The sequence below is a fragment of the Cataglyphis hispanica genome, chromosome 15 (assembly GCF_021464435.1).
Source record: "Cataglyphis hispanica isolate Lineage 1 chromosome 15, ULB_Chis1_1.0, whole genome shotgun sequence".
Lineage (NCBI taxonomy): Eukaryota > Metazoa > Arthropoda > Insecta > Hymenoptera > Formicidae > Cataglyphis > Cataglyphis hispanica.
In genome coordinates, this window is record NC_065968.1 from 1,996,817 (window position 1) to 2,023,447 (window position 26,631).

Here is a 26,631-nt window from a genome sequence, read left to right on the forward strand (position 1 = left end):
CATTATCATCTCTCGGGAAGAAAAATTATAGAAAACATACGTCCATTCGTTGTCGCGCAGCAACAATATCGACGTTTTGGAAATGTCATCGGTACATATTTCTTGTGCCAAGATGAGATAAATTTATTCCCGTTTTTATTTATCTTTTCACAACTACGGGGCAGTTTGATTCCTCTGCGAGAGATCTGCGTGTAATATGACGGTGTCATTCTGACATTGGAATTAAATTGCGCGCAAATATTATCTCTGCTACACGCGAATTCATTAAACGCGAATTAAGGTCACGTACGAGTATTCATCATGCAACGCAGACATTCTCTTTTTGAATGATCTATACTGTTTTTCGTTTTCTTTTTTTTTCAATATTTTTGCAATTATTTCTAGATAAAAGCGACACTAAGCGCATTTGGCAATGAAGCATTTCGTGCTTCTCTTCAGACCGAATTGATCACGCTTCATTTTGCCTTGTGCTTACAGAGTATTAAATATCATCAAATTCAAAACCTCGTCTCATTCAGGTAAATTAATTAGAAATTTAATAACCGTTTACAATTTCATAAAATGGGAGCATAAGAACAAATTGCTTGTGAATATTGAGTCTTTGGTAAAAGACGCAATATGACGAAGCAATATGAAAGACGCAATAAAATGCATAAAAATCAAGCACTTAAATTAAAAGGTTCTATATTATAAACATTTTTTATTTAAAAGAATAAATTTAAGATACATAAAACTTATTTAAAATTTAAACACGCATTTTGATAGATATAATTATATTATTATATTATATAAATAAATTAATTATGTAAGTAAATCACAGATTAAGATAACATTTATCCGTCAACGCTGTTTATCTCTATTTTTTATGAGTTACTAATTGCTCCTCAAAAACTCTTTTCAAATAATAAATCTAGGTTGATATTCCGCTCGGCGCGCCTGCCGCAATCTCACGTTCCTAAATTTATAACAAAGAGCACTTTAATTCGCCGCAGGAAATCCATACACAACACGAGTATGTTCTCGCGACTATAAAATAAAACAATAACGACGGTATCCTTTACAAGGAAACGAATCTACGAGTGCGAATTTACGCCGCGAGAGTATTCAAGCCGCGCGCGAGTGCACGGTTAGAAGTGTAAGGGGGGTTTCATCTCTTTTCAAGCCGCGTACCGCTTTGCTGGTTTGGTGTGCGCAACGCTTTCACAATTGTTTTCGTAAATGAAAGCTCGAGAAAGTGCAACCGTATCAGTTGTTGTCGTAGTAGGGCGAGCGGAAAGACGCAACGATGGTCGGACACGATGAGGTAGAGGAGGGTTAAAAGGGCTTAGTTACACTGCATTTCATTGTTACCGTGTAACCCGGTATCACCGACGCTTCCTAGAACTTTATCGCTCTTCATCGCGAAAGTTTGGAACTTACCCTCGGCACGAGAGCTTTTTAACTACGCCTTCTCGCGCGAACCGACGAATCGCGGCCGCTAAATTGGTGCAAAATTGTAGCTGGTAATGCGTAATGATGAAATTTCAACACTCGTACGAGATTCTCCAAGTTATCGCGAAAAGATTTGTCGCTGCACGGAATTTTTGTAAATTGTTCCTCCTTCTGTTTATTATGTTCTGTCAATTTCATAATTCTTTCCTTCGGCGAAGTTGCGGCAATAATCGTTTAATTGAGAAAGAAAAGTCATTCGATAATAGATACAAGAAATATCGGTGACAAAATTAGCTTACAAAATAGCTAATAAATATTTATAAAATAGCTGTAATAGCGGTAATAAAATAAATCATGGAAAAATAAGGATTTCTCTTCAGGAATTTAATCAATGAATCATAAAGTCAGAGTCTAATGTACGAAAGAATTAATCGGAAACGATAATTTACATAATCAAGAGATCTAATATCAGATTCATCAAATATATTAAAATACTTAAAAGACATTTAGTATGCATATTATGCCTCTACGAGTAGATTTTTAAGCGGATTAAATAATTATTTCTTATTATTAAGATAAAAAAGTGTAGGCAAGGAGATGTCCTTGTTTTTAATAATTATTAATTTATGTTGATGCACGTATTGCGTTGTTAATTATTACAATATTTCTATCGAATAATTCATATTTTCATTCCAGCACATCGAGTCGTTATTGACCGTGCCCGGAAATATGTTATACGCAGTTAAGGGCTTTTCAATAATGCATTTCCGGAAGCCATGAGAATTACTGTTGAGCATGCGATAAAAAAGCTTTAATTCCAGATCGAACTTTACCAGGAACAACGCCATTTCCTGAATTGGGAATTGGGATTTCGTGGTCATAGGGTCGGAGCGTGATATGACTTCCCAGCTCCACAGAGGGATCAGCTTTATTTAGGTCCCCTCTGATAAATTTGGTCGTATACAAAGTGAACGTGTTCAAGATTTCTCAGATCACTTTATTATTCATATAAATCTTTATTTTACATGAATATGAAAACAATTATTCTCGTTTATCATTTTTTATAACAGTTTAATATAGAAAGTGAACAAATTAAAATTTATAATAAATTAATCAAATAAATTTTCTTAACTAGAGGAAAATTTAAACTTAGTATATGAAATTTGTATTGCAACAGATATTGTCGCAACAAACTAACTTAGCGTTTCAAAAAAAATCAAGTCAATCCAATTAAATTTTTCGCGTAATAATAAGATAGTGAAAACACTCCTAATATCGTACGATCGAACCATTTGATGAAATTCTTTCTGAAGCTTGACATTAACGAGAAATTAATCACCTGCTATTAAATGATTATCTAGAGCCTAACGATCGTTTCCAGCAGGGCGTAAAAATCACTCAGCCGATTCGGGCAGCTCTTAGGAGCGACATTCATTGATAATAATTGGATGAGCATCACTGCATTATGGCCTTCCAATAACCGAGATGGGTCAGGGGTCAGGGGATACGTCTTCCAGTGCCAACTTCCAGAGCCAGCAAAATCATTATAAACACGATCTCATGAGATTCTTAGGAAGGGCGGATGCTTGTTGAGCCAACTTCTCCGCCAATAGACGACCAATAGTCTCGACAACGCGCTGCGTCTCGCAATACGCATAATTTTCGAATGACATTACCGCATTAAATGCGAGTGCGACAATTATTATGATTGACAATCATAATAAAATTTGATAACAATTAATAAAAAAAAATCAATAAAATATTTATTAACTCTATAGCGAGAGTAAGAGAAAGAAGAGGAAGAAATAAAATTTCTTTTCATATTTCTTTTCATAAATATAGCTTTATATCTGATTATTAAACTTTATGAAAATATCGAGTATTTTTATTACACGTGCGATACGTACTTTTTATCCTTTTATGAAAAAAAAATTGAAATGAAACGTCAACAAAAAAACGAGAGAATAGATATAAAAACTGCATGCTCGACTTCTGGAATAGTCATAATCGAGATCCTTGAATCAAAGATTTGTATTCTATCAAATAGATATAATACATACGGCGCATTCGTAACGCATGAATCATTCATAATGAATTATTCATAAATGGTCAATGATATTTATCAATTCAATAGAAATTATTTATATCGAATCAATTATCATTAATCATCTAACTCAATATCAACTATCAAAAGCAAATTATGCTTTACGATCAAGGAACTATCCATTTATTTCTCAATCGATTTAACTTTTTATATTAGATATATAATTACGATCAAATCAATCATCTCGACTTGGATATGATAGATCAAAAAAATTGTGCCAATATTATTTTTCCGCATGAAGAGACATTCGTGTCGAGGAATGTGCCATATGCATTACATCATCTATTTGATAGAATATAAATCTTTGAGAATATCAGTCCAGCTACTTCCGTCAATTGTATATTTTATTCAATAATTTTTAATTTTAAACAAAATAAAATTTTAATCTTATTAAACTTTACGGAAAATTATATACATTGTAAAAATCACGCGTGAAAAATGTAATTTTCACACAAATATTAATCATTAGAATAACTTAAAAGCATGAAAAAGTTTAGGTAAGATTACGGTAATTCTCGCTTTAAAAAATTTGCCGCAAAATTAATCATGCAGCTCTCGCAATCGGCACTCAACGGAAATGAACTAAAAGCTGTAGCCGTTCACGTAAACATAAATGCATTGCAGACACAGGCTCCATTAGAAGAAGTGCCATCGCTTGTAGAACCGATACTAAAGGCATTGCTCGGGATTATCCTGTGATTCGCCCTAGAATCGCTCTCTGGACTAGAGATTCAAGCGACATTAGAAATTGTCGCTATATTCGAAAAGGAGGATTTTACGGAAGGCTAGCATCCGACTATCTTTCAGTTCTCTTCGCCTCGTACACTGTACAATTGTCTTGAACGAGGAGCGAATAGTAGAACTTGTGAAACGAGTACTTCATGAAGGGTTGCGAGAGAGCGCACCATCTGGAATGGATAAAGCGAGCACGATGGGAACATAACGACTGCATTCAGCTCGAGTGTCTCGCAACGATCTATATTTTGCACGGACTTAACGAAACTTATATTTGAATGTTGAAACGTGTTGGATGGCGTTTCAAAAATTGAGCTTTGAAAAACATCACGTACAAACATCGTAAATACTGTCTGTGTAAATAAAAACTTATCTATCGTTAATCGTATAATTATCGTTTAATTATAATAAAGATTTCAAATACTAATCTCTATATGATATATCTGACGATAAATTCCTTTATTTATGGAAATTTTAAGGCAATTAGAAACATGGGTCGATTTGATCAACAATATTGTATTTTTTGTCACATGAATACGTAATGACGTAATTACGAAATCATATCTTGATTTTTAAAATCGTAGATATAGATGTCAGATATTTATTTCTTATAATAACGTATCTTTCCTGTCAATAATTATATCAAGTAAAACACACAAAGCTATATTTATATTTATCACAGGCATTCTTGACAAATTATGTTTAGGCATGTAACTCACTCGATTCAAAAATCTGTTTCCTCGATCTGTTCTCATAAGCCATAATTCTGTAATAGCCATTAATAATTTGACTGCTAAAGAATTGCTAAAACATTAGAATCCTGAATATATAAACGTACGCGTATTGCATTCGACAAAATAATTTCAGGAGGAAAATTTTTGAGATTAATTTTCCCTTGCATAACTGGGACCAATTATTATATCAAAATGAATGTCATTATTTATTGCTACACAAACTCACAACCGTATAAACTAATTATCTTTCATCAACTGAACTTGTTAACGAATAAAATTGCTAAAATATTATCAACTTACTGTTGTAATTTGTCCATAGATAATATATGGATTAGTACGTTTTGACTGTTAAACTGTCTTATGTACATTTCTACAATTGTCTATGTGATTTAGACAATTTATGTCTCCTTGATAAAACTGACATTACATTTTATCATCATTTAGTAGTTAAGTAATTGTCATGTAAATCAACGTCATCATGACGTCCAGCATAAAAAAGTCAATAATAAATCGTTACCTTATATAGTTATGTAATGTACTGACTAATATGTTTCCTTATAACACGTATCAAATTATGATTACTTCTCATATTAATACATTCTTATTACTTACAATTTATTACATCTTGTATATTATTTTTTTTAATTTATAACTACACCTTACCATCTTTATTAATATTTATGATTATCTATTAATATTTATGATTATCAATTAATATTTATGATTATTAATTAATATTTATAATATCATTATATCAATTCTAAATTATGTATAAAATGCAATTAGCGAGTTCAAAATTTTGATCCATTAATAAAGATTGATTAACTTATGATAAAATTCATAGCTTATTCTAAAGAGATACTATTTTACACTTGAATTTAAATGGAAATGTTTGATAAATGCAGTTGCATGTTATGCTTCTAATTTACTGTAACTAGTATTCATTTTTCTATGACGCACGCATTTACAAAAACACGCACAATATTGCATGCAATTAGAATTTGAATAGCTATGCATTGATCGATGCGATTCGCGCAACGCGACTGATCGCTGAATAATGTAATTGAAAACTAACGACGCGCGGACCATTCCGTTTAATCGGCTCATATAAATAAATCATATGGACCGTGAATACAGCACGCCGATACTTCAGAATTGCACACGGGTATATAATTTTAGTCACGTGGTCATTAACGATTCAATCAAATAGCGATACTTATCGGCTTTCCCCGAGAATTAATTAAAACGTTAAAAATTCATCGCCATCGATCGCCATCTTACGAATGCGTTTGGGAATTTCGTTCACTTGCACATTTTACCATGAAATGCTTGATAAATTTCATCTGAAACAATTGCTGACGTAGTACCATATTACTAAATTTACTATCAAAGGTATTGATGTGTAATTTAATGCAAGATTAAGAAAATTGTATTATATATACATTTTTTCTTACGACTGAAAAAAGTAAATGATATTCAATATTTGATAGTTCATGTGTTTTCTGTGAAAATGAAATATGTATGTTAAAATTATTTATATATACATATATATATTCTTTATATATTTCCAAAATTATAATGCAACTCCTTAGATTACTTTTATAAAAATAAAACGATATGAGTCTTATCTTTTACGAACAACAGTATATTTTGTCAAATAATAGAGTATTACTTTTATTTAATATTACTCTCTCTCTCTGGAATACTTTCTTTTAACAAGAAATTGCTAAATAAAAAATCATTTTAAATCTTCGCAGGTCAATAAAAAATAATTATCACATAATGATAATTTTTTTTAGTGTGCTAATGTTACGTTCACATTAAGGTGTATGTTTGGTTAGTGTATTAGAGAAAATTACACAACCGAAGATAGAAACTAATCGTACCATGACTCGCACGAATGACATAACACATCTTTCTAGATATATTCTGTGATTAAGGTCGTGTTTATTAACTTCCTGAGCCAAGAAAAATAACAAATTATATATCGAAAAACAAAATCTCATTTATTACCTAAAAATTCTTGTGATTATGTGACAATGAATAAGCAGTTTGCTTATTGTTCATTTGCGTGCAGATAATTAATTGAATCGTATGATTCTTTTCTTTTTATCCATTCTTTCCTTTTCATCCATCACATGTTACAAATTATGAGACAATATAGGTAAATTGATGATCAATAAATATACTTGTGATAAGTAATCTTATCACTAAGATGTAATATTTAAATTATTATCGCTATCACAATGACGTAATACGTTAATTGCCAATATAAAAAATTATAAAAGCCCATTTGGTGTTTTTAACTTATATGTAATAATAAAAAGTAGTTTTCATACTTCAAAAGTATGCACAATTTATTTTTGTTATATTATATTTCAAGTTACACAAAATGTTCCGTCATGATATGCGTGATCCGTACATTAAAGATCCCCGAAACTCTTACATCAGATGACAGATAATATTTTGATGATCTTTTTATATTCCGTTATTTCAACATATCATATAATATTTTTTGCTCAATAACTAAGTACTATCATAAAATTCATGGTATGTCAAATATTAATGGATATATATACACACATAAATTTTATAAACGTGTGAAACCATATAAACATTACTCAATGTATTAAGATTTATTATTTAATCAATAAAGCGTTATTTTTCTGGCATTTTCAATTTTAACAGCAAGAATAATGTTGTTAGCATATGTTAACTTAGGGAATGAAACAGAAACTGAAAAGATTTTTTTATCTTGAATGTCACATGAATTTCATCATGATCCAAGATAATGTATGTGATAAACGACCTTCGCGAATAATATTTTGTCTACTTTTATCGTTCAAAAAATTATTTATTTTTAAAATGATAATATTGCAGACAACAATGAATAATGCAAAAGTTAATTTTATAAATCGTGTATCTTAAGAAACCAATAAATTATATATGGAGCATCTTTTAGAATTATAATATATACAAAATGGCTCATTTTAAATGACGCATTAATATTTTTCAAAAATCATGTTTCCATCGTACGTGCGAAAAATGCCTTGTACAAAATTTTTTGTGATTTTCAGCCAAAACATTTTTCAATGGAAGCCTTGATTTTCGAGAAATCGCAATGTCATTTAAAATGAGCCATCTTATGCAACATATTGTAATATGTTACAATATGTATATATAAGATAGTAGTTTATCACATTTTATTTTCTTGATAAAATCAGTCCTCTTCCTTATTTCAACACCCATATATATAGTTAATTTTTGTACTTATTCAAGTGCTGTCAGCTTCTATTATCTTTATCAGGTTTTCTTATCTTTCTTTTTAAATATTAAATGATGATTACGATTACCTTTTTATCAAGGATCAAATTATCATGTTTACTGTTGATAAAGTTTAACCAGTCCGGAATGAATCAGGAAATTTGCCGGTACGAAACAGATCATTAGATATCCATGTTCGTGCAGCGCTAAATGAATAGAGACATGTGATGTGTAATTTCTTGCGAGAGTATAGTAGAGAGATCCACTGTTGTCTGAGTATAAAACCTGCCACTTCTATTCAGAATATATCAGTTCGCGTTTGCCCTTCGTGAAGCGAGTGCAGTGAAAGCATTAAGTGAAATAAATTGAGACGAACAACTTATAAGTAAGTGTATCGACAGTTATTTTGTTTACTCTCATCAATGGTCAATCGAAGAGACATAATCGTAGTTTATTTACTTGACAATTAAAATTATGACAAAAAATTAATAACTATGGTCAGCTTTCGGATAATTATTGTGCCTCGAAAAGAATGGATCAAGATTATACAGTGATGGAATTATATATGAAACAGTTTAATAATAAAAGTCACTATAAATATAGGATGTTTCGGAATAAAACAATCAAATTGTGCCAAATATTTTACAAGTAAAAATTTAAAAACAATGTTACATGCACATTGGACTAAAAATGTTTTATTAAGCCGATATTATAAAAATGTCAAATATAAAAAAGAAAGAATATAACTTGCTGCTATATTACGATATAAAAATAGGTCGGCTATCATCTCATCGATTTATCATATCTTCATTCCTTTTAATCTCTTTATTTTGACTGTGTTTAATATTTGAAATCACACTAAAAATATGTCCAATTTCGGTGATTTCAATATCATTAACTATTAATACACACACACACACATACACACACACACACACACACACACACACTTCATTTTATAAAATACTTTATACATTATGTGATATGTTATCCTGTGATATAATATAAATGACGTAATTTGAAAAAAAGTTTTGTTACAAAAAATGTATCAACAGAGAATCTCAAGCTCAGCTAACGCCGAGTAATCAGTGTGAATTGCGTTCTTGCAAGAAAGAGTTTAAGTTGTAAAAATTGCATGCCACACGGCTGTAAGTTTTTACGAGACACTTGTGGATTTTACGGACAAATCTACAGTCAGGTAAATGATTCTCTTCATTTCTTAATCTTAAAATTTAATAATCTAAATATATCGGATATATATACATATACCAGCATAACCAATCAATCTCTTTTATTTCTTGAACTGTAGGAAATATAACAATTAAAATTTAAATTTGTCATTGTAATAAAAATGCTCGCGTTCTTCAAAACTAATGCATCTCTGATTTGATTTGAGAGAATTAATTTACTATTTGCGCGCAAATTTTTCACATTTAAATAGATACAGAAAATATTTATAAATACTAAATATTAAATTTATTAAAACATGCTTATCGAGTACAAAATTTATATAGGTGTTTAATATTATCATCATTATTTTTATGTATATTATTGATACACTTTTTTACATGTTTATAATTTATTTCATAATTATGAATCATATATATAATAAATATCTCTCTACAAATATAATTTATTTACGATTAAGTTACAGTTAAAATTAAATTCACTTAAAATTAAGAAATATTTTAATCTAAAAATTTCTTTTTACATATTTTTTAATGTTCAAGATTTAAGAAAAACTTCTATCAAATATTTAACAATATTTTAAAATCCATAAAAATGTTAGATCTACAGATATTAGACTATGTTACGTAGGCTGACATTCGATGTGTTCAAAATCAGTTACGCGGATCATTTTTATTTTTAAACGCTTGTCAGTAACTTTAAATTACCAAATAACAGAATCTGTTTTGAAATTGCTTGTTTTGAAAGAGAAAGTAGCAGGCGTCTAGTTTAACCTCGACCGCTGAGCGAAGTACACGCTTATGTAAAAACCAGAATATCTTTTTCAAAAGGATAAAACCAGTAGGAAATTAAACACTAAAAGTTTCAATAAGCAAAGAAAAAAATTGAGTGTAATAATTAATAATAGACTGCATGCAAAATTTTTCATTTACCTACGTGTGCGTCGATCTGGAGATAGAGAGAACGTCTAATACATTAAAGAAGGCTTATATTGTTTAAGAAAATTGTAAGTAATTGAACGAAACGAGAAATTAAAGAATAAAAAAAATTTTAAATTCGAGGAGAATTTATTATATAATATATGTTTTTAGTAAGTAAGAATCATAAAACTTTTATTTTTATGTTATATCTCAAAACTTTAAATGCGAGTTTCTCTCGAAATTATTATGTTTTTTAAGTCAACATGATTTCTTAAAAAGTATGAAACCGATTAAGTTCAACTTTCTTGTATAAAATACATGTCTATTTATGACACACATACACACAAACTAAAATCATTGCAATACAAAAATATTTAAATTAATCATTTCTCCTTACACAACTATCAAAATCTGTTCCGTTCAAGGGTATATAAAAAAATAAACATTCTTAAAATTCTTGTATACAAATATTCATATAAACAAACATCTTCAAATATAAATAAATATATAAAGTATTAAAGTAATAACTCTTTTCTAATCATTTTTCATAAAAAATTCTCAAAAACTGGCCATTTTTTATGATCTAAGCTGAAATATCTTCGAAGAATAAAATTCTATTATTCATTTCTAAAATTTAATTTGTGCAATATATATATATATATATATATATATATATATATATATATTTATATTTTTAATGCAGTTTGAAATTTAAATTTGTAAGAAATTATTTATACATCATCAAAGTTATATAAATGAATGCCTCATATAAGTTCAGTTATCAAGCATCTTTAATGGCAAACGGATTTGATCCTGAGGTAACATCCGCGGAAAACATACCTGAGAAAACTCATCAAGGTGAAATATGGCCAACGTCGTTCGGCCACAAGTACGTACGCGATCGCGGCGCGCCAGGCGCGTCGTAAATTTCTCGCAAATACCGCAACTCGATCACGTTCGACGGGATCTCGACGCGGTACGTACGTATGCTGTTTGCCAAAAAGGAAAAGGGAAAAGTAGCGTCCCATTACGCTCTTAATTGAAACAGCGATTTGAAACGCAGGGGAATGCTCGTCTTGAATATCGACGGACACGGAAGAAAGAAATGGCGATAGCGGGCGAAAAAACGACAAAGAAGGAATGGCAAAGAAGACTAGAAGCTGAAATGAGGGGGGAAGAAAGAGAGGGAAGGGAGCGAGTTGGCTAGAAAGAAAGGAAACGTGATAAATCTTGCCGCGAACAATAAGTTATCGTAAAGAATCGTTTTCGCGTTTCGTGACACGACGAGAAGAACTCGCCGGGAATGATTTGTCGGGGAAATTCTCCAATTCCAATTCCAATTTCAGAAATGGCCCTAGAGACACCAACGTGGCTGAATCTGTGCTTCATGGAGAAGGCCCTGCGAAAGTCGGAAAACGACAATTCGATCCAAGTGATCGATATATTCACGAAACCGGCCACGAACAAGGGTGACAACTACACCAGTGACATGATCAGGGTTAATGTCGAATATTCACGAGACCAAAACGGACATAAAACCACAAAAAAAAAATCTGTTATCGTCAAAATCACGCCTATAGTAGAAGGCGTTCGTCAGGATCTTGTAAGTTCATTTAATTTATACATGTTTATATATATATAAAAATAAATTAAATGTAATATAAATAATATAAATAATATAAATAATATAAATAATATAAATTTAATTTTATATAAATATATTAAAGAAAAACTCTTGATTTGCTATTGATTTTAAATAAATTCCTTTTACAGATTATGAAATCACGTATTTTTATCACGGAGATATTGATGATGACAGATACCTTGAATAAAATGAACAACTTGTTAGATCCCAAGTATCGTTTGAGCGGAAAGGGCCTGTACGTGCAACACGACAATCCAACTCTTTTAGTAATCGAGGACCTCGCGCCTCTCGGCTATCGCATGGCATGTCGTCAAACTGGTCTTGATCTAAATCATTGTATATTAGCTATACGTGGATTAGCCAGATTTCATGCAACCTCTGTAGCCTTATGCGAAAAGGTAAACCACTACAAATTTATCGTAACGTTTCATTGCATCGATTAAAAATTTACTTCCATATAAAATCCGTGTTAATAGCATTTTCGCAAGTCATATGATGCAAGTGGTATATGGAAAATCACTTCACGTTTATTGCATCTCATAAATCACGCATATTAATGTTAAACAAGATTTAATGCTATATACAAAATTATTATTTGACTTCATTTTTGTCTAGTTTTATTCAGTATTTTGCGTAAATAAATCGAACTTTTTGTCACAAATATTTTTAATCAGTGAAAAAATTTAATATACCTTCAACCAATATATCCCGCATTAAAATAAATTTTCCAAAACAATTAAAAATTTCGTAAACAATTAAAAATAAATTTTTTTTTTAACATAGACATATCTGTAGATAAATAAATTACAAAACTATTTCTATCTATCTTTTAAAAAAAAAAAGCTTAATTTAAAATTAAGTTAATAAGATATTTTACATTAAAAGATTGCAACTATATACTCGTCTCCCAATAATTGTCAAGATTTTAGAAAAATGTTTTAATATTTAGGAACCAAAGCAAAAGCAAATGTATTCGCGAGGAATGTTTAACAGCGAATACCCGCCAGAAATGGGAGGATTTTTCATTTTGGGTACCTCACAGCTAGCAAAGGAAATGGAAAACTGGCCAGGCATGAAAAAGTAAAATTTGCATGCAAACAATAGCATTTGTTTTGTCTAAAATAATATTTTATAATATACTAAACATAATATATTAAAACAGTTTAAAGTAAAAGAAAATATTAAGCAAATCAAACACATTAACAGAGTAACGTATATGAATATAAACTGCGCTGCTTAGGATGTATATCGAATTAATTTCATATTTATATGACTTTCATTGTTAGATATGCGGAAAAAATTGCTAAATTAGCCGACAAAATATATCAAATAGGAATAGAAGCATGCAAGATTTCCGAGGATGAGTTCAACGTTATCAATCATGGTGATTGCTGGGTAAACAATATGTTGTTCAATTATAACGATGATGGCAAACCAATTAATCATATTTTTGTAAGTATCATATGTCATAAAAGATTACGTACTTCCTCTGAATATAACAATTTATCGATTATTTATTATAATTTTTTATGTGCAACTAAGATTTAGAATTGCGTGAATTAATTCATAAAATTAAATTTATATTTACATGCAATAAAAATATATTTCTTAACATTGAAACTGCTTGAAATCGCTATTTTCATTTTGAATATATATTTTCTTATAATTTCGTTAAATTTAAGTTGTAATATATAAAGCAGGTATATAAAATGTCATATCTATTTATATTCCGTAATTGCACTTTATTATTCAATGTTATATTTTTCCTAATTTTACCTACTATTTTCAACTTTTTATAATTGCATTAGAAAGTATATAAATAATATAACATACATTTAATAATATACATTTAAATGAAATTATGTTATATATAAAACGAATAATTCTCTAAAGAGCATGATCAATACGTATTAATGTAATATTTTAATTATCCGCCTATAAGCCATAATATTAATTTTACCGATCAAGATAAAGAGCTGATGACAATACGTGATATTTCAGAATACAGCATGTTATGAATAATGCAATAATTCAGTTTGATCGAATTCAGGTACATCCACCATCCGCCACCTGTCTGCCCGTGTCATTCGCGTAAACTCTCGATCGCCGCGAACTTCCTGAACAGAAATCTCACTTCTTTCCCCATGCATGGATTTCATTTTCAATTCAATTGTCGGGCATTTTATAAATTAATTTTATAAATCAATCAAAAGAGTTTGTTTGATATTGCAGGTGGACTTTCAACTATGCGTCTACACTTCACCGGCGATTGATCTCCTCTATTTCTTCAGCACGAGTCCTTCTCTGGATGTCATTGAAAATAAGAGAGATATTTTATTTAATGAGTACATGGGTACTCTGTCGGCGACTATGAAACAATTAAATTGCAAAACGCAGCCCCCTACTTTGGAAGAGCTTAAGGCTACTTTAAGGCAAAGAGCTGCCTACGGAATGATATCGTCATTCACGGTATTACCGTTAGTAATGGCTGATAAGAGTGAAATAAAAGATTTAGATGAGATTCTGGATAAAGATGGGTATACGAATCCGGCTTATAAGAATGAGATTTATCAAAAAATTATGATGAAAAGAATACCTATGTATGACGAATGGGGTTTATTGGATCTATAATGTATTTAATATGTTATGATAAAGAATATGGGAAAGGATTTTATTACAAATGATAAACATAGAAAATTATTTCATTATTTGTGAGAATATTAGAACAAGCTGCGGATAATGTAAAATGTTAATTCTAAAATTCTAAAATTATCTCTCATTTTTTTAATTCATTATTTTAATAAAGAAGGTCATAAATGTTATACTATCAATTTGTTAGAGGTTTCAAAATATATTTAAGCACACATTTGTCTTTTTATATAAATATTATTGAATTATTAAGGTTTTAAAATGTTAACGAAAAAGCTATATAAATAAGCAATATAAATAATTATTCAACAATTATCAATGCAAAAATAATATATATAAATTAATAATTTAATTAATAATAAGAAATAGAAATAAGAAAAAATTTTCATTAAATTATATCATCGTACATAAAAAATTTGAAAACAGCAAAAGCCGTGAAATAATATCATAGTTAAAGTAATAAAATAGTTTTACATACTAGTCACGAATTATTTCACATCAATAGTCGCATTTTTAAACTTTATTTGCATTGAAATTAATATAGCAAAAGAATAATAGCAGGCTAACGTAAAAATAAATGCAAAAATAAATTATTGTATATATTGATTAAATATGACAACTATATTTTAAATTTCGTTATAAATACCAAAATAAAAATATTATTATTAATTTAATAAGATTATATTTTATTGCTACAAAGTAACAGTTATAGATAAATAAATAAAAATATCATATGTATGTATGCAAGTCAAAAGACAATTATCTTAAAACAATCTCTCTATAATTGCAAACTTATTTATAAAATAAAGATATACTAAGATGTAATTTTTGTTATTTATCAACAGAAATCTTCATATCGCACATAAGGAAACTTATTATTATATTTTTTAATAACTTAGTTAACTTTTACTTTCCATTTTTCTGTATAAGGTTACATAATAATTCTTTTTACGATGCAAAATGAGAGACTTTATAATGTGTGGTCTCGTTGATTTAGATTAACATAAATTATTTTAATTAAAGGTTATATTCAAAAAACATGATGATTTCTACATTTTATTATCATCAATAGATTTATTGTAACTTTTTACACGTGTTTGTATCTATCTCTTTTTCTCTTTATTTTTATGTAAAGATTTTTAATTCCATAATCTCAATATATTTACACAATATATTTTCTATATTTTGAAACAGCATAAATTTTCCTATTTCTGTTGCTTTTATATTTATCCAGCCTAATTTTTGTTCTCATTTAAAATGTAAACTATAAAATTTTATCTTATCTAATAAAAGGAGAAGTTAAAAAAAAGAGTATTATTATTAATTTAAAATTTCATTTTGATTAAAATTAAAATAATAAAATTCTACAATGTTCTAAAATATTGCAATGTTAATAATATACTTGCTTATTGATATTTTAAATAAATTTAATAAATATTCAATTTATGATTGTCCGATTTATATCAATATTTTAATGAGGTTTCATGTTTAATTCTTGTAGATTTTAGATATAATTAAATGATCATCACACATCCATGTTACCGCAAATAATTCCAATTCATGGCATGTATTAAGATTGCTACTAAATAATTAACCTTTGTTGTGATTGAACAATGATTCCAATTATTTACAGTATTTCATGAAATAAAAAATAGAAGATAATTATTTTATGAGCGTAATTGCGCGAATTTCGCAGGGGTTACATATTATTACTGATATGACGTCATGACGAAATGTAACATAGTTTTATCAGAATTTCGCAGAGAGTGTTGGTAAACTTAATAAATTGTTTATCAAAGATAAACTTTATAAAATATTTTCAATATTTTTTGTCATATCACTTATTCATGCTATAAAATTACCATCTCATTAATACGTAAATTATAATATTATTAATTAGCATTTGACCGACAGATAAGCCCAAACGAGATAATTATAAATAAATATTGATAAATAATTGCAAAATATATTTCACACACCTATCTTTTCACGTGCTATAAAAAAAGTATGAAACTAAAAAATACCCCTAAAATATCTAAAATATGTTTATATCGCGAAATAGGCTTTTCATTAGTGAAACGATAACTTATTATATTTATTCATCAAAAGTAATACAATGCAATAAATAATCAAAGATAAAAGATAAATAAATAAAGAATGAATTGAGGCTTGAGATAAATCATCATATCTGATCATTTATGCTACTAACAGATAATTGGCAAACTGCATTGTCCAGCGTTTCAACGCATCAATAGGAATTACACATCGAGAGATGTCGATTTTGATTTCAAGAACAGTGATATACCGGCAGATTATATTATTCGATTACAACGTAATATCAGATTCAATTAAGAGCCCGATCAAATGTACTCATGATATAAATATTTATCGATTAAGGTAGATCAGTATCGCAAATCTAAAGTATTTTCTCATTTTCAATTCTCCATTTCATTTTACTATTTATAGAAATTTTCAGAATATATTAAGATAGACATAAATATACAAATGCATTTAATCCCTTTTTTTTTTTTAAATTGTCAGTACGATACAGTGTCCTCAATTTATTCATATGTTACATCGACTTCCACTTTCAAAATCATTCGCATATGTTGGATTTACATCGTGCTCGTTTCAAATAACTCACGCGTCAATGAACCATACAAATTCTCGAATACGACAATTTAATCCCAACGAGCCATAACGCGAGCAATCATAACGCTCATCGAAATTGCGTGGCTGCGTGTGAAATGCACCGATTCCGGAGACTTGGAGAGCGGCCCGATGAACCGCGAAAGCTAATTAATATCTTCGGGAAGTCGGGGATATGTATTTCGCCTTTCAATTAGATCGAACGTGTGCCTATCTCCTAGCGTGTACATACGCGTGCGTTGTCTATGTTCGGCTTGGCCATATATATATATATATATATATATATATATATATATATATATATATTTATATATGCATATATGTGAATATATATGTATATGTGTGTATGCGCGTAAACGTGCACGTGACGTGGAACAAATGGCGATATTAATTACCGCGATTTGCCATCTCCGATACTGAAATCGACCCCTATTAATCTGAGCTTACATCTTTCGTTCGCCTACACCTTGCTTGCCACGTGAGATAAATTTATTCTTATTTAATCCTATCGATAGCATACTTTTAACTCATTAATCTTTATAATCTATTATTATCCATACATGTTTTCTTGTAAAAAAGAATAATTTTTTTGTTTTTATGTCAACATTAAAAAATAATATAGAATAAAATACATATATTTAAAAAAATGTTGATTATATTGATTTATTGAATATCTGGTTTTCAAATGTTGGAAAATTATATGCAAAGACTTTCAATAACACTGTGACTTAAAATCTTAATAAAAAAATCTCGAAAGATTTAAGAAGAATCTTTTTCAAGTAATCGCGACTTTTTTTGTTTTCCTGTATTCGTTTTCGTATACTATTAGTGCAATAAGATACCATATAATGGAAGCATCTTGCACATGAGCGTTGTATAATTTTTCACAACGTCATTGAGGCGTAGGTCAAAGAAACCAGTCTTAGAGACAAAGTCAGAGTGAATGAAGTTAAACGTACGTATACGATAGAACTAAGTAAAGGGTGAAATATGGCGGCAAGGTTGAACGATGTACGGGTCAAGGATAGGAGATGGCTCGGAATAAAACGACTCTTCGTACTACCCTAACGCAATTTTCTCTTCTCTCGACCCTCTCCAACCGCGCACTCATAACTCGGTAAAGTGGAATATCTGGAAAAGTCTGTTTCGTTTCATGTTCTTCGAGCCGATTGTTTCTTTTTCCTCCCAGCATTCCTTGTAGAGAAGCTTTTAAATTCTTGACCAAATGATTTAAACGTTTATGCTTTACAAATAGATTTCGCGACTTGTATTGTTTCACTCGCAAAATATTACTTTCCTTATTAAAATGATTATCGAACGATTAATGCTATTTTCTGCTCTTTAGTTGATTTAGAAGATTTTTCTATCGAGATTTGCATTTGTCAAGAAATAAAATAACTCAGAACTAAAGATGCTTCAAGAGCGTCAAGCTGTGGACTTTTATTGGCGGTTTTATCGTGACATGTATTCAATTTTCTTCACGCGGACAAATACCACCCACGATAATCGACAAGATAGCAAGTAGTTTTCTAGAAACATCGATAACAGGATCGTGATGATCGACATATTGTTCAATGTAGAAGGTAATAGGCAATTTCAGTATCAAATAAGCTAATATATCAATATCATTACTCAAAGTCTCCAATCGTGATATCGGGCTGAGATAGGAAAACATCCCTTTCCGCTCATATTTCACATCTTGAATACAATCTATACATAGTACTCTCTTAACCATAGTATCTCAAGACTAGAATACTCCGAGAACCTATTCATTGCGCGATAAAAGCGATATCGACTAAGTAAATTACTGACAAAACGTTAATTAATGAAACAAGTACTACAATTTGTAAAACCATATTTATTTTAATCTGTAGAAAATAATTTAAATAAATATATAAAGTAATAATTTATTTTCATATTTTTAAATCACTATACTATATTTAAAGCTTGTAATTAAATATTTTATAATTTATAATTTAAGAAATATAATCGAGAAATTGAAATTATATTGAATTAATTTAAAAATATTTTTAATACTGTAAAATAATCTTTAAAACTATTATTTAAAAAATTTAATATTACATTTACTATATATCTCAAGGCGATCTTTTATCTTACTGAACATCTATATTATATTGAATGTCATTAATTTATACCCAGTTAAATAAATGCAATGTATGAGAAATAATAGAACTAAATAATAGAAAATAGAAAAGAATTGAGTCAAAACCGCAAACGAAGCGGAACATGGACTTGATAAAGCCAATATAGCGATTCATCACATTTAACCTTATTCACAATAGAGAGCCCACTGGAGCTAGCCAACCGGCAGATTAACAAAAAAGAGGGAAAGGAAGAAGCAGAAAATTACTCGCTGGTTCCGGCAAAATTGAAGCGCGAACTTCGTCGTCCAACCCACACATGATGTCCCATTCTCGCCGTCATACATTCGCTGCCTTTGTCTCCAGAAACTGATGCAGTATCACGTGTGTAAAAGTAATATCTGGTATGCGAATACCAGTCAAAGGGATGCCCTCCCCTCCCCCACGTTTGAATTATAAGGCCTGGGTGGGTTAAACGCGCGAGTGCGCTCGAGAGCAAGGTCGGAAGAGGGTCGAAAGGGTGCGGAAGAAAGTGCGACGGGAAGAGCGTCGCGGGAATATGAAGCGGACTGCATGTATATCTGCGCGTATATGCGCGTGTGTCGGCGACAGAGGGTTGATAAACGCTTCTCCCGGCAACCACCCGTCCTCAACCCAACGGTCTTCCCTCGCAATCATCTCACCGTCGCAGTATTCATAAACTACTCAGACAATGTCGGAAACTTTGCGTCGCGGACCGGCGATGCTCTGATACGAAATAATAGTAACCGTATAGTAATGAAGATCGCAAATCTGACTTGTGCTACGATTTCGTATAAAAGGATTTCTCTCGGCTCCGCTATATAGAGATCGCGTGTATAGCAGAGTATCAAATAGTATAATTTAAATGCCGTATGTAGATTACGTTTAGATATTTAAAAGTTGTTGTTAATGATAAGAAGATGAAAAACATATCTTTTTTTTAGAAAAAAGTTAATTAATAATATCGCATATTTATTCGAGTAATGGCGTGTCAAGGCAGATAAATATTAAAAGATAATGATAAGAGAGATCAAAAGTCAGAAAGTCAGCAATAAATGTAAGTATTATAATAAATCTTTATCTCTTATATAATCTTTGTTTAAAATTGCATGCCGTATATATATATTACGTTTAAATATTTAAAAATTGTTGTCAATGATAAGAAGATAAAAAACATCAAAATATCTTTTTTTAGAAAGCTAAGGAAAAAAGTTATCCAATTAATAATATCGCATATTTATTCGAGTTATGACATATCAAGGCAGATGAATATTAAGAGATAATGATGAAGAGAGATCAGAAGCCAGAAAGTTAGCAATAAATTCAAGTATTTTAATAAACCTTTATCTCTTACATAATCTTTGTTTATAATTACATGTTACATTTTTGATCGAATTATTTATAATCAGGGAGAGTCATTACGCGACTCGAACAAATCGCTCGAGTGTTGATTTTGAGAGCGCGGATATATGGACCGATGGTTACGCGCGTGAACGGAAGTGGAAGCTGACGCGCAGGGAACAGGGCTAAAATAAATAAACCGCCATAATTCACGTTCAACAGTTACGAACGGTTCAATTCGCGATTGGAACTGGTCCAATGGCAGAAGGTGATATAGGAGGTGAGCGCGCGGTAATGGAGAAGGGGGGGAGGGAGGGGAGGGAGGGGATGCATTACGCGCGCGCGAGAGGAGCGCAAACAACTCGATTTCGCTCGATCGGATCGAGCGGCACGATGCAAGCGTTCTCCGAAATAATTAATTTAAAAGACAGTATTTCCCGCGCCGCGGGCTTTGTTGCACCTGCATAATCTCGTCGCATACTTCCATGCCGATCCTCCCCCGCACCCTCCACTCCCCGCCCACCACTCTTCCTTCCACCATTCGCCTTTCCTCACTCTCGCTACCGGTTGAAAATAAGTGGATTACCTTAACTTGATAAAGCGGGGATCACATTTTATCGCGTTAAAGGAAAACCTTCCATTTCCCCCGTCCCTCCCTCTCTCTTGTACGCGCGTCCGCCCGCGAAATCATTAATTTCTCTCTGCTCCTGATCACAGCGCGCTCGACTTCATCCGCTCTCTCTCTCTCTCTCTCTCTCGTGCGGTCTAATTCTCGACCACTTCCGATCTTCTTTATTTCTCGCAATTATTCATCGCATGCGTATCGGTCTTTAACGCGTAACAAATAACATTATTTTACATATTTGATATAATGTTCTCATATTTATATACAAAAACTTGGCACAAATTTTCCTCTTTGGCAAATTATAAAATTTATTTTACGCGTTAATTCGTAAATTAAGAATACAATTCAATTCATCAAGAAACGAGGAGCAAGCGTTATAAACAGCAAGACAACGAAATCATATACGCTTAATTTCACTTTGCACTTTACTATCTCGTTTAACGTTGGCTTTTCATCGCAACCACGGGCGTAGCCAGTGTACGTGCATCGGATGCACACGCAATGCACACTCCATCAGTACAGTTGCGATTAAGTTGAGAGTACTATCGCCAGAAAGGAATAAAAAAGTAGAAAGGGGTAGTAGGAGAGAGAGAGAGAGAAAGAAAGAGAGAGAGAGAGAAAGAGGAAGAAAGTTATGCGAAACAGGTGATTATCATTTTGTCGCGTGAAAACCCGCTTATTCTCTGAATAATTCTGGTCAACTATCGTTTACAAAACACGCGCTCATGTGTGATAACAGACAGTCGAGAAGAAATATCTCCAGGGCAACTCGCTTCGCTCTAATTCGTAAACGACAGGTTTTGCTAAACTAGCGCTTTCATCTAAAATTGTGATACTCATAGCCTTTGTTGCGTTATAATAAAATTTATAGAGAAATCCTAAAAGAGCTCAGATAAAAAATACGCCAAGATTACATAATATTGTAAAAGATATTCCGAGGATTAATGAGAGAAGTACTGGATATAGTAGACAGAATTTACATTTATCGTATATACTTCTGGCTCACGAGATAAATTGTCTCTGCGAAAGAGGGATTCGTGCATTTGCCATTATTCTTTACCGAGAAAGAGAGAGAGAGAGAGAGAGAAAGGAACAAGGCAAGGATAATCCGTAATCTTATCCTAACGAATGTCTAGTTAAATTCAATCGTTTAAGAGTTTATAACATTTCAGTATGCGAGCGCAAGTTACGGAGGAGCGCGCCTTCGATGAAACTTCTTTCATTGCGCACTATTGCCCACTCCACCGTCACACTCAATTATGATATTAAACTTCTCGCTGACATGGATACGAAGCAATTTCGCGGGATTAAAGTTCCATACAAGTTCACAAATAGCGTACCTTCCGTAAGACGCGGGAAATGAGAGGCTTTTCCAGGAATGCCTCGCGGCGGCGTTTATTCGCAATGCTGAATTATTTCTATTGAGACGCGCATCTAGAGTTGGATCAAAACTACGCCGCGAATAAAAATAATGATGCATCCAGAACACATCAAATAAAAGAATGGAATAAACTAACTCGCTCGCTTGCGGCAACGTTATATAAACTCAATATTTCACGGAATTATCTGTAATATTACATAACTGAAAGAGTATTATATCATGACGATCTCTTAGTGGAGAAACGTGACAATGGATAAAGTATTATGCCGAGACGGATATAAATCGGGGTTATAGTAGATCCATCTGTCGCATAAACAAATACATTATAAACCGATACTGAGATTTGAATGAACGGAAAAAGTTTATCTTCAAATTCAGTCGACATATTTCGATTTCTTGTAAGGCTCGTCTGAAACGAAGAAACGAGCACGCAATTGTGAATCTGATTTCATTTTAACATTGATTTTGGATTGTAAAAGATTAACAAAAATTTAATTTATTTTTATATTTATTACATATAAAAATTACTAAATATAATTTTAAGCAACGCGCGTACGTGTATACATTGTTATTAATAATTTTAAATTAAATTAATATTATATTACTGTAGATTAATAAAAATATAATAATTTTTTTCATTCAACTTAATTATCACGCAAGTAAAAAAATATCTTATCTATCTCTCTCCTATTTATGTATCTAATGCACAAATTTGTTAAAATAATAAATTTATTAAAATAATTTGTTAAAGTATGTTAAAATAATATTGCGAACAATATCGCGGTCAGAAAACAAAATAAATTGCCCATCATTCTTGATTATACCTTTTTTTTTATATATCATAACATTTTAACAATTTCAAACAAAATAATTCTTAAAATGTTACGTTAAAATATTTCTTGAACTATTTAATGAACAAGCTGAAGAAGATAATCCTACACCGATTATTGAACCGAATGAATAAAAGACATTTATCGTACTATTCGCATATATGTCATAACGACTTGGCCTTAAATCCCTGCGTTAAAGAATCCCGGAAGCTATAATATTCACACCTCGCCTGACCCACCCCGTGCACGGACGATGGTTGTACTTTCTCGTCGATAATCCTCCATCCACATTCACTGTTCTCCGTAGCAGACCGGGTTCTATCTATCCACGTAGGGTAGTTTATTATTCATTGGGGTTGCATCCCCAACGCGGATAAACGGCGCATTGTTTATGCATTAGCCTGTAGCCTGCCTGCCCAACCTCTCGATCTGGCCATTGAGTTGATTCTGCCTTTTCCCCACACATTCCGCATCATCAAACTTTCTCACTTAATTGTTCCCGCGTACGCAAAATTCCCATTAAATTATGAACAGCTCTTCGTCCTAATTTGTATCCGGCTAATTATCACTTGAATTTAGACAATTGCTGAGCCTCATGTTGAGCAAAAAAGTTAGCAGCGTGCTTTCGTGTATCACGAAATGATATAATAACGTAAAATGCAAAATATAAAATATACGAGATGAAAGTTCCCTCAGAGTTTACTAAGTCCGCTTTGCCTAAATCTCTATAATGCCGACACAGATTACATCTAACATGCTTCGTAAGAGCAATCCCTCGTTAAACCGGCTCAGCTTCCTCGATTTGGAAGCAGTGTGGCGATAGACGGATAGGAAATGCGATCGCGCCTCTATCATTGCTTCAAATCGAAGTCCCGATAGTTCTCGCATGGCACGATGATTAATGGCGAATGTCTGTCCTAGACAATTCGAATATAAAATGCACCATGGAACTAAAGGAATCTCTAAGCGAGAGATGGTATGAATAAAATAACCATTAATTTTCGCGAATCTATAGTCAGCCGTATGAAATTTGCAACACGATACCTTTATTCAACAGTGAAATTATATTAAAAATATCATTATTGCAAAATTTTAAACAAATAGTAAAAATATAAAATAAATATAAAACGCATAATTTAATAAATAATAAATATAAGATACTAATAAATGAAAGATTTAAATTGTATAAAGTTTCCGAATAAATATCGTTAAAAATAGAATAAATAGAATAAATTAATTTAAAAAAAAAATTATTTTTATTAAAAAATGTTATTACTTTTTTACAATATAATTCTTCTTAATAACATTGTCTAACATGCATAAAGTATGTAAATGTACTTACACAAACTAAGTATTTTTAGATTAGCAAGTTTTTTATTTTATTCACTTTGTAGAACCTATTTATTAAACTGTTAAGTTTTTAGCATATACATAACTTGTTTTATATGCACGCCGTCTTTAATTTTCATATACAGTGCTTGTGCATGCTTATTTACCCGAGAATTTATATCAGAATTATGAGCGGCGCGAATAAAATCCGGAATTGCTTCATCAAATTATTACGTACTTTTGCAATCATAATAACTCTATTGTTTTTTTAATTATACAGTGTTATGGGATGCACACATTTGTACGATCGTATACACATATATTTCAATTTTTACATACATCCACTGGAATATAATTCACATTTTGATATCAGTTACCTTTGAACATGTATCGGTCATTACAAAGCACATATAAATGAATTTTTCCGTACCATGCATTTTAACTCATTTACTGTTCATATTTGTTTCAATGTATAACACATTTACATTAAACAATATAAAAATTATATCTAATAAAACTAATAATTATCTTTTAATAAAATTGTTTTAAAAATTTTAAACTACAATATGGATCTTTTTGTATTAAACAAAACATTTATAACGAATATTATATTATTTTAAAAGCCCTATTCATGATGAATATTAAACACAAACTTATGGAAATTTATATAAATTTTTACATATCAGGTCTAATGGATTTATCCGATTTTATTCTCTCAATTTTATTTAAGATCTTTTGTCCAACGCATATAAAGAGCAGAAGAAAATTCCGTTTTCGGCATACGTCGAATGATTTTTGATACTCAAAAGAATACGTGGCGCGCATACGCGCAGGCAAGCGTGAAGATACGGTTGAAGTGTACGCGACAGAAAGTCGAGAGCCACAGATTTTCCTCAGTCGATCTCAATTTTCAAACGTCGCCGAACGTTTTTGCAGCCGACAACCGAGGGCGCACAATCTCGGTCGCGAAGTTTGCTCTTGGCAAAACAATAGTTTCGGCCGGTAATCCCGGACTGTGTTTTTTTAATCTGAAAGAACACCGGGTACGCCGTTGATTACATTGCATAGCAATCTTAGTTTTTATCGCGTCTCGAGATTGGTGGAGGTGTCGGCCGTGGATTGTATGCGCACCCCGCCGCAATGGATATCGAGGTCAGACTGAGCCGACCTGCATTATATACACCACCACGTAATAATTTCGAGAAAGTAAGAACACACGCGAATAGGTCGACAAGAGAAAGAAACATTTGCGCAATATTCCGATCCGTCGTCACATCGATCGTTTAATATGTATAATATTATATATATATATATATATATATATATATATATATATATATATATCGATCAAAGAAAACGTAAATTGACAATTATTACTTATGAAAATTCTTTATACCCAACTCTAATCATCATAAAATTTTTAATGTATAATCCAATACTATTTATATGTAAATATAAATATTAAAAATTATCTTTAAATATTGTTAAAAGTTATATATATATATATATAATTAATGTAAATTAGATTGATAACAATTATATATCAAATTATTTGTATCATCTATTTAAATATCAAACATTATCTTTCTGAAATTGACATATTGACACAGTAAACAGTATATCTGTGTCGCAAACTCAGCGTACAAATATCACTCACATTGATTTTCTGCGGAATAAAAAATA

General features: G+C 31.0%; 2 protein-coding genes across 7 annotated transcripts in view; one reads left to right on the plus strand and one right to left on the minus strand.

The window, feature by feature from the left end:
• LOC126855304 (uncharacterized) overlaps positions 1–15,495 on the plus strand; it is a 140,297-nt gene extending 124,802 nt beyond the window's left edge. Inside the window, exons 1-6 of one of the 4 annotated variants that reach the window (XM_050602831.1) lie at positions 8,461–8,653; positions 11,723–11,979; positions 12,150–12,419; positions 12,971–13,101; positions 13,308–13,473; positions 14,254–15,495. In XM_050602831.1, the coding sequence (XP_050458788.1) occupies positions 11,725–11,979; positions 12,150–12,419; positions 12,971–13,101; positions 13,308–13,473; positions 14,254–14,652 (1,221 nt within the window). In that variant the 5' untranslated portion in view covers positions 8,461–8,653; positions 11,723–11,724 and the 3' untranslated portion in view covers positions 14,653–15,495. Of the gene's footprint in view, positions 1–8,460; positions 8,654–9,277; positions 9,467–10,210; positions 10,463–11,722; positions 11,980–12,149; positions 12,420–12,970; positions 13,102–13,307; positions 13,474–14,253 lie in introns of those variants that run through there. The other 3 variants (XM_050602834.1, XM_050602832.1, XM_050602833.1) reach the window with 3 other exon arrangements.
• LOC126855313 (basement membrane-specific heparan sulfate proteoglycan core protein-like) overlaps positions 1–26,631 on the minus strand; it is a 247,012-nt gene that overhangs the window by 122,640 nt on the left and 97,741 nt on the right. The window lies entirely within an intron of this gene.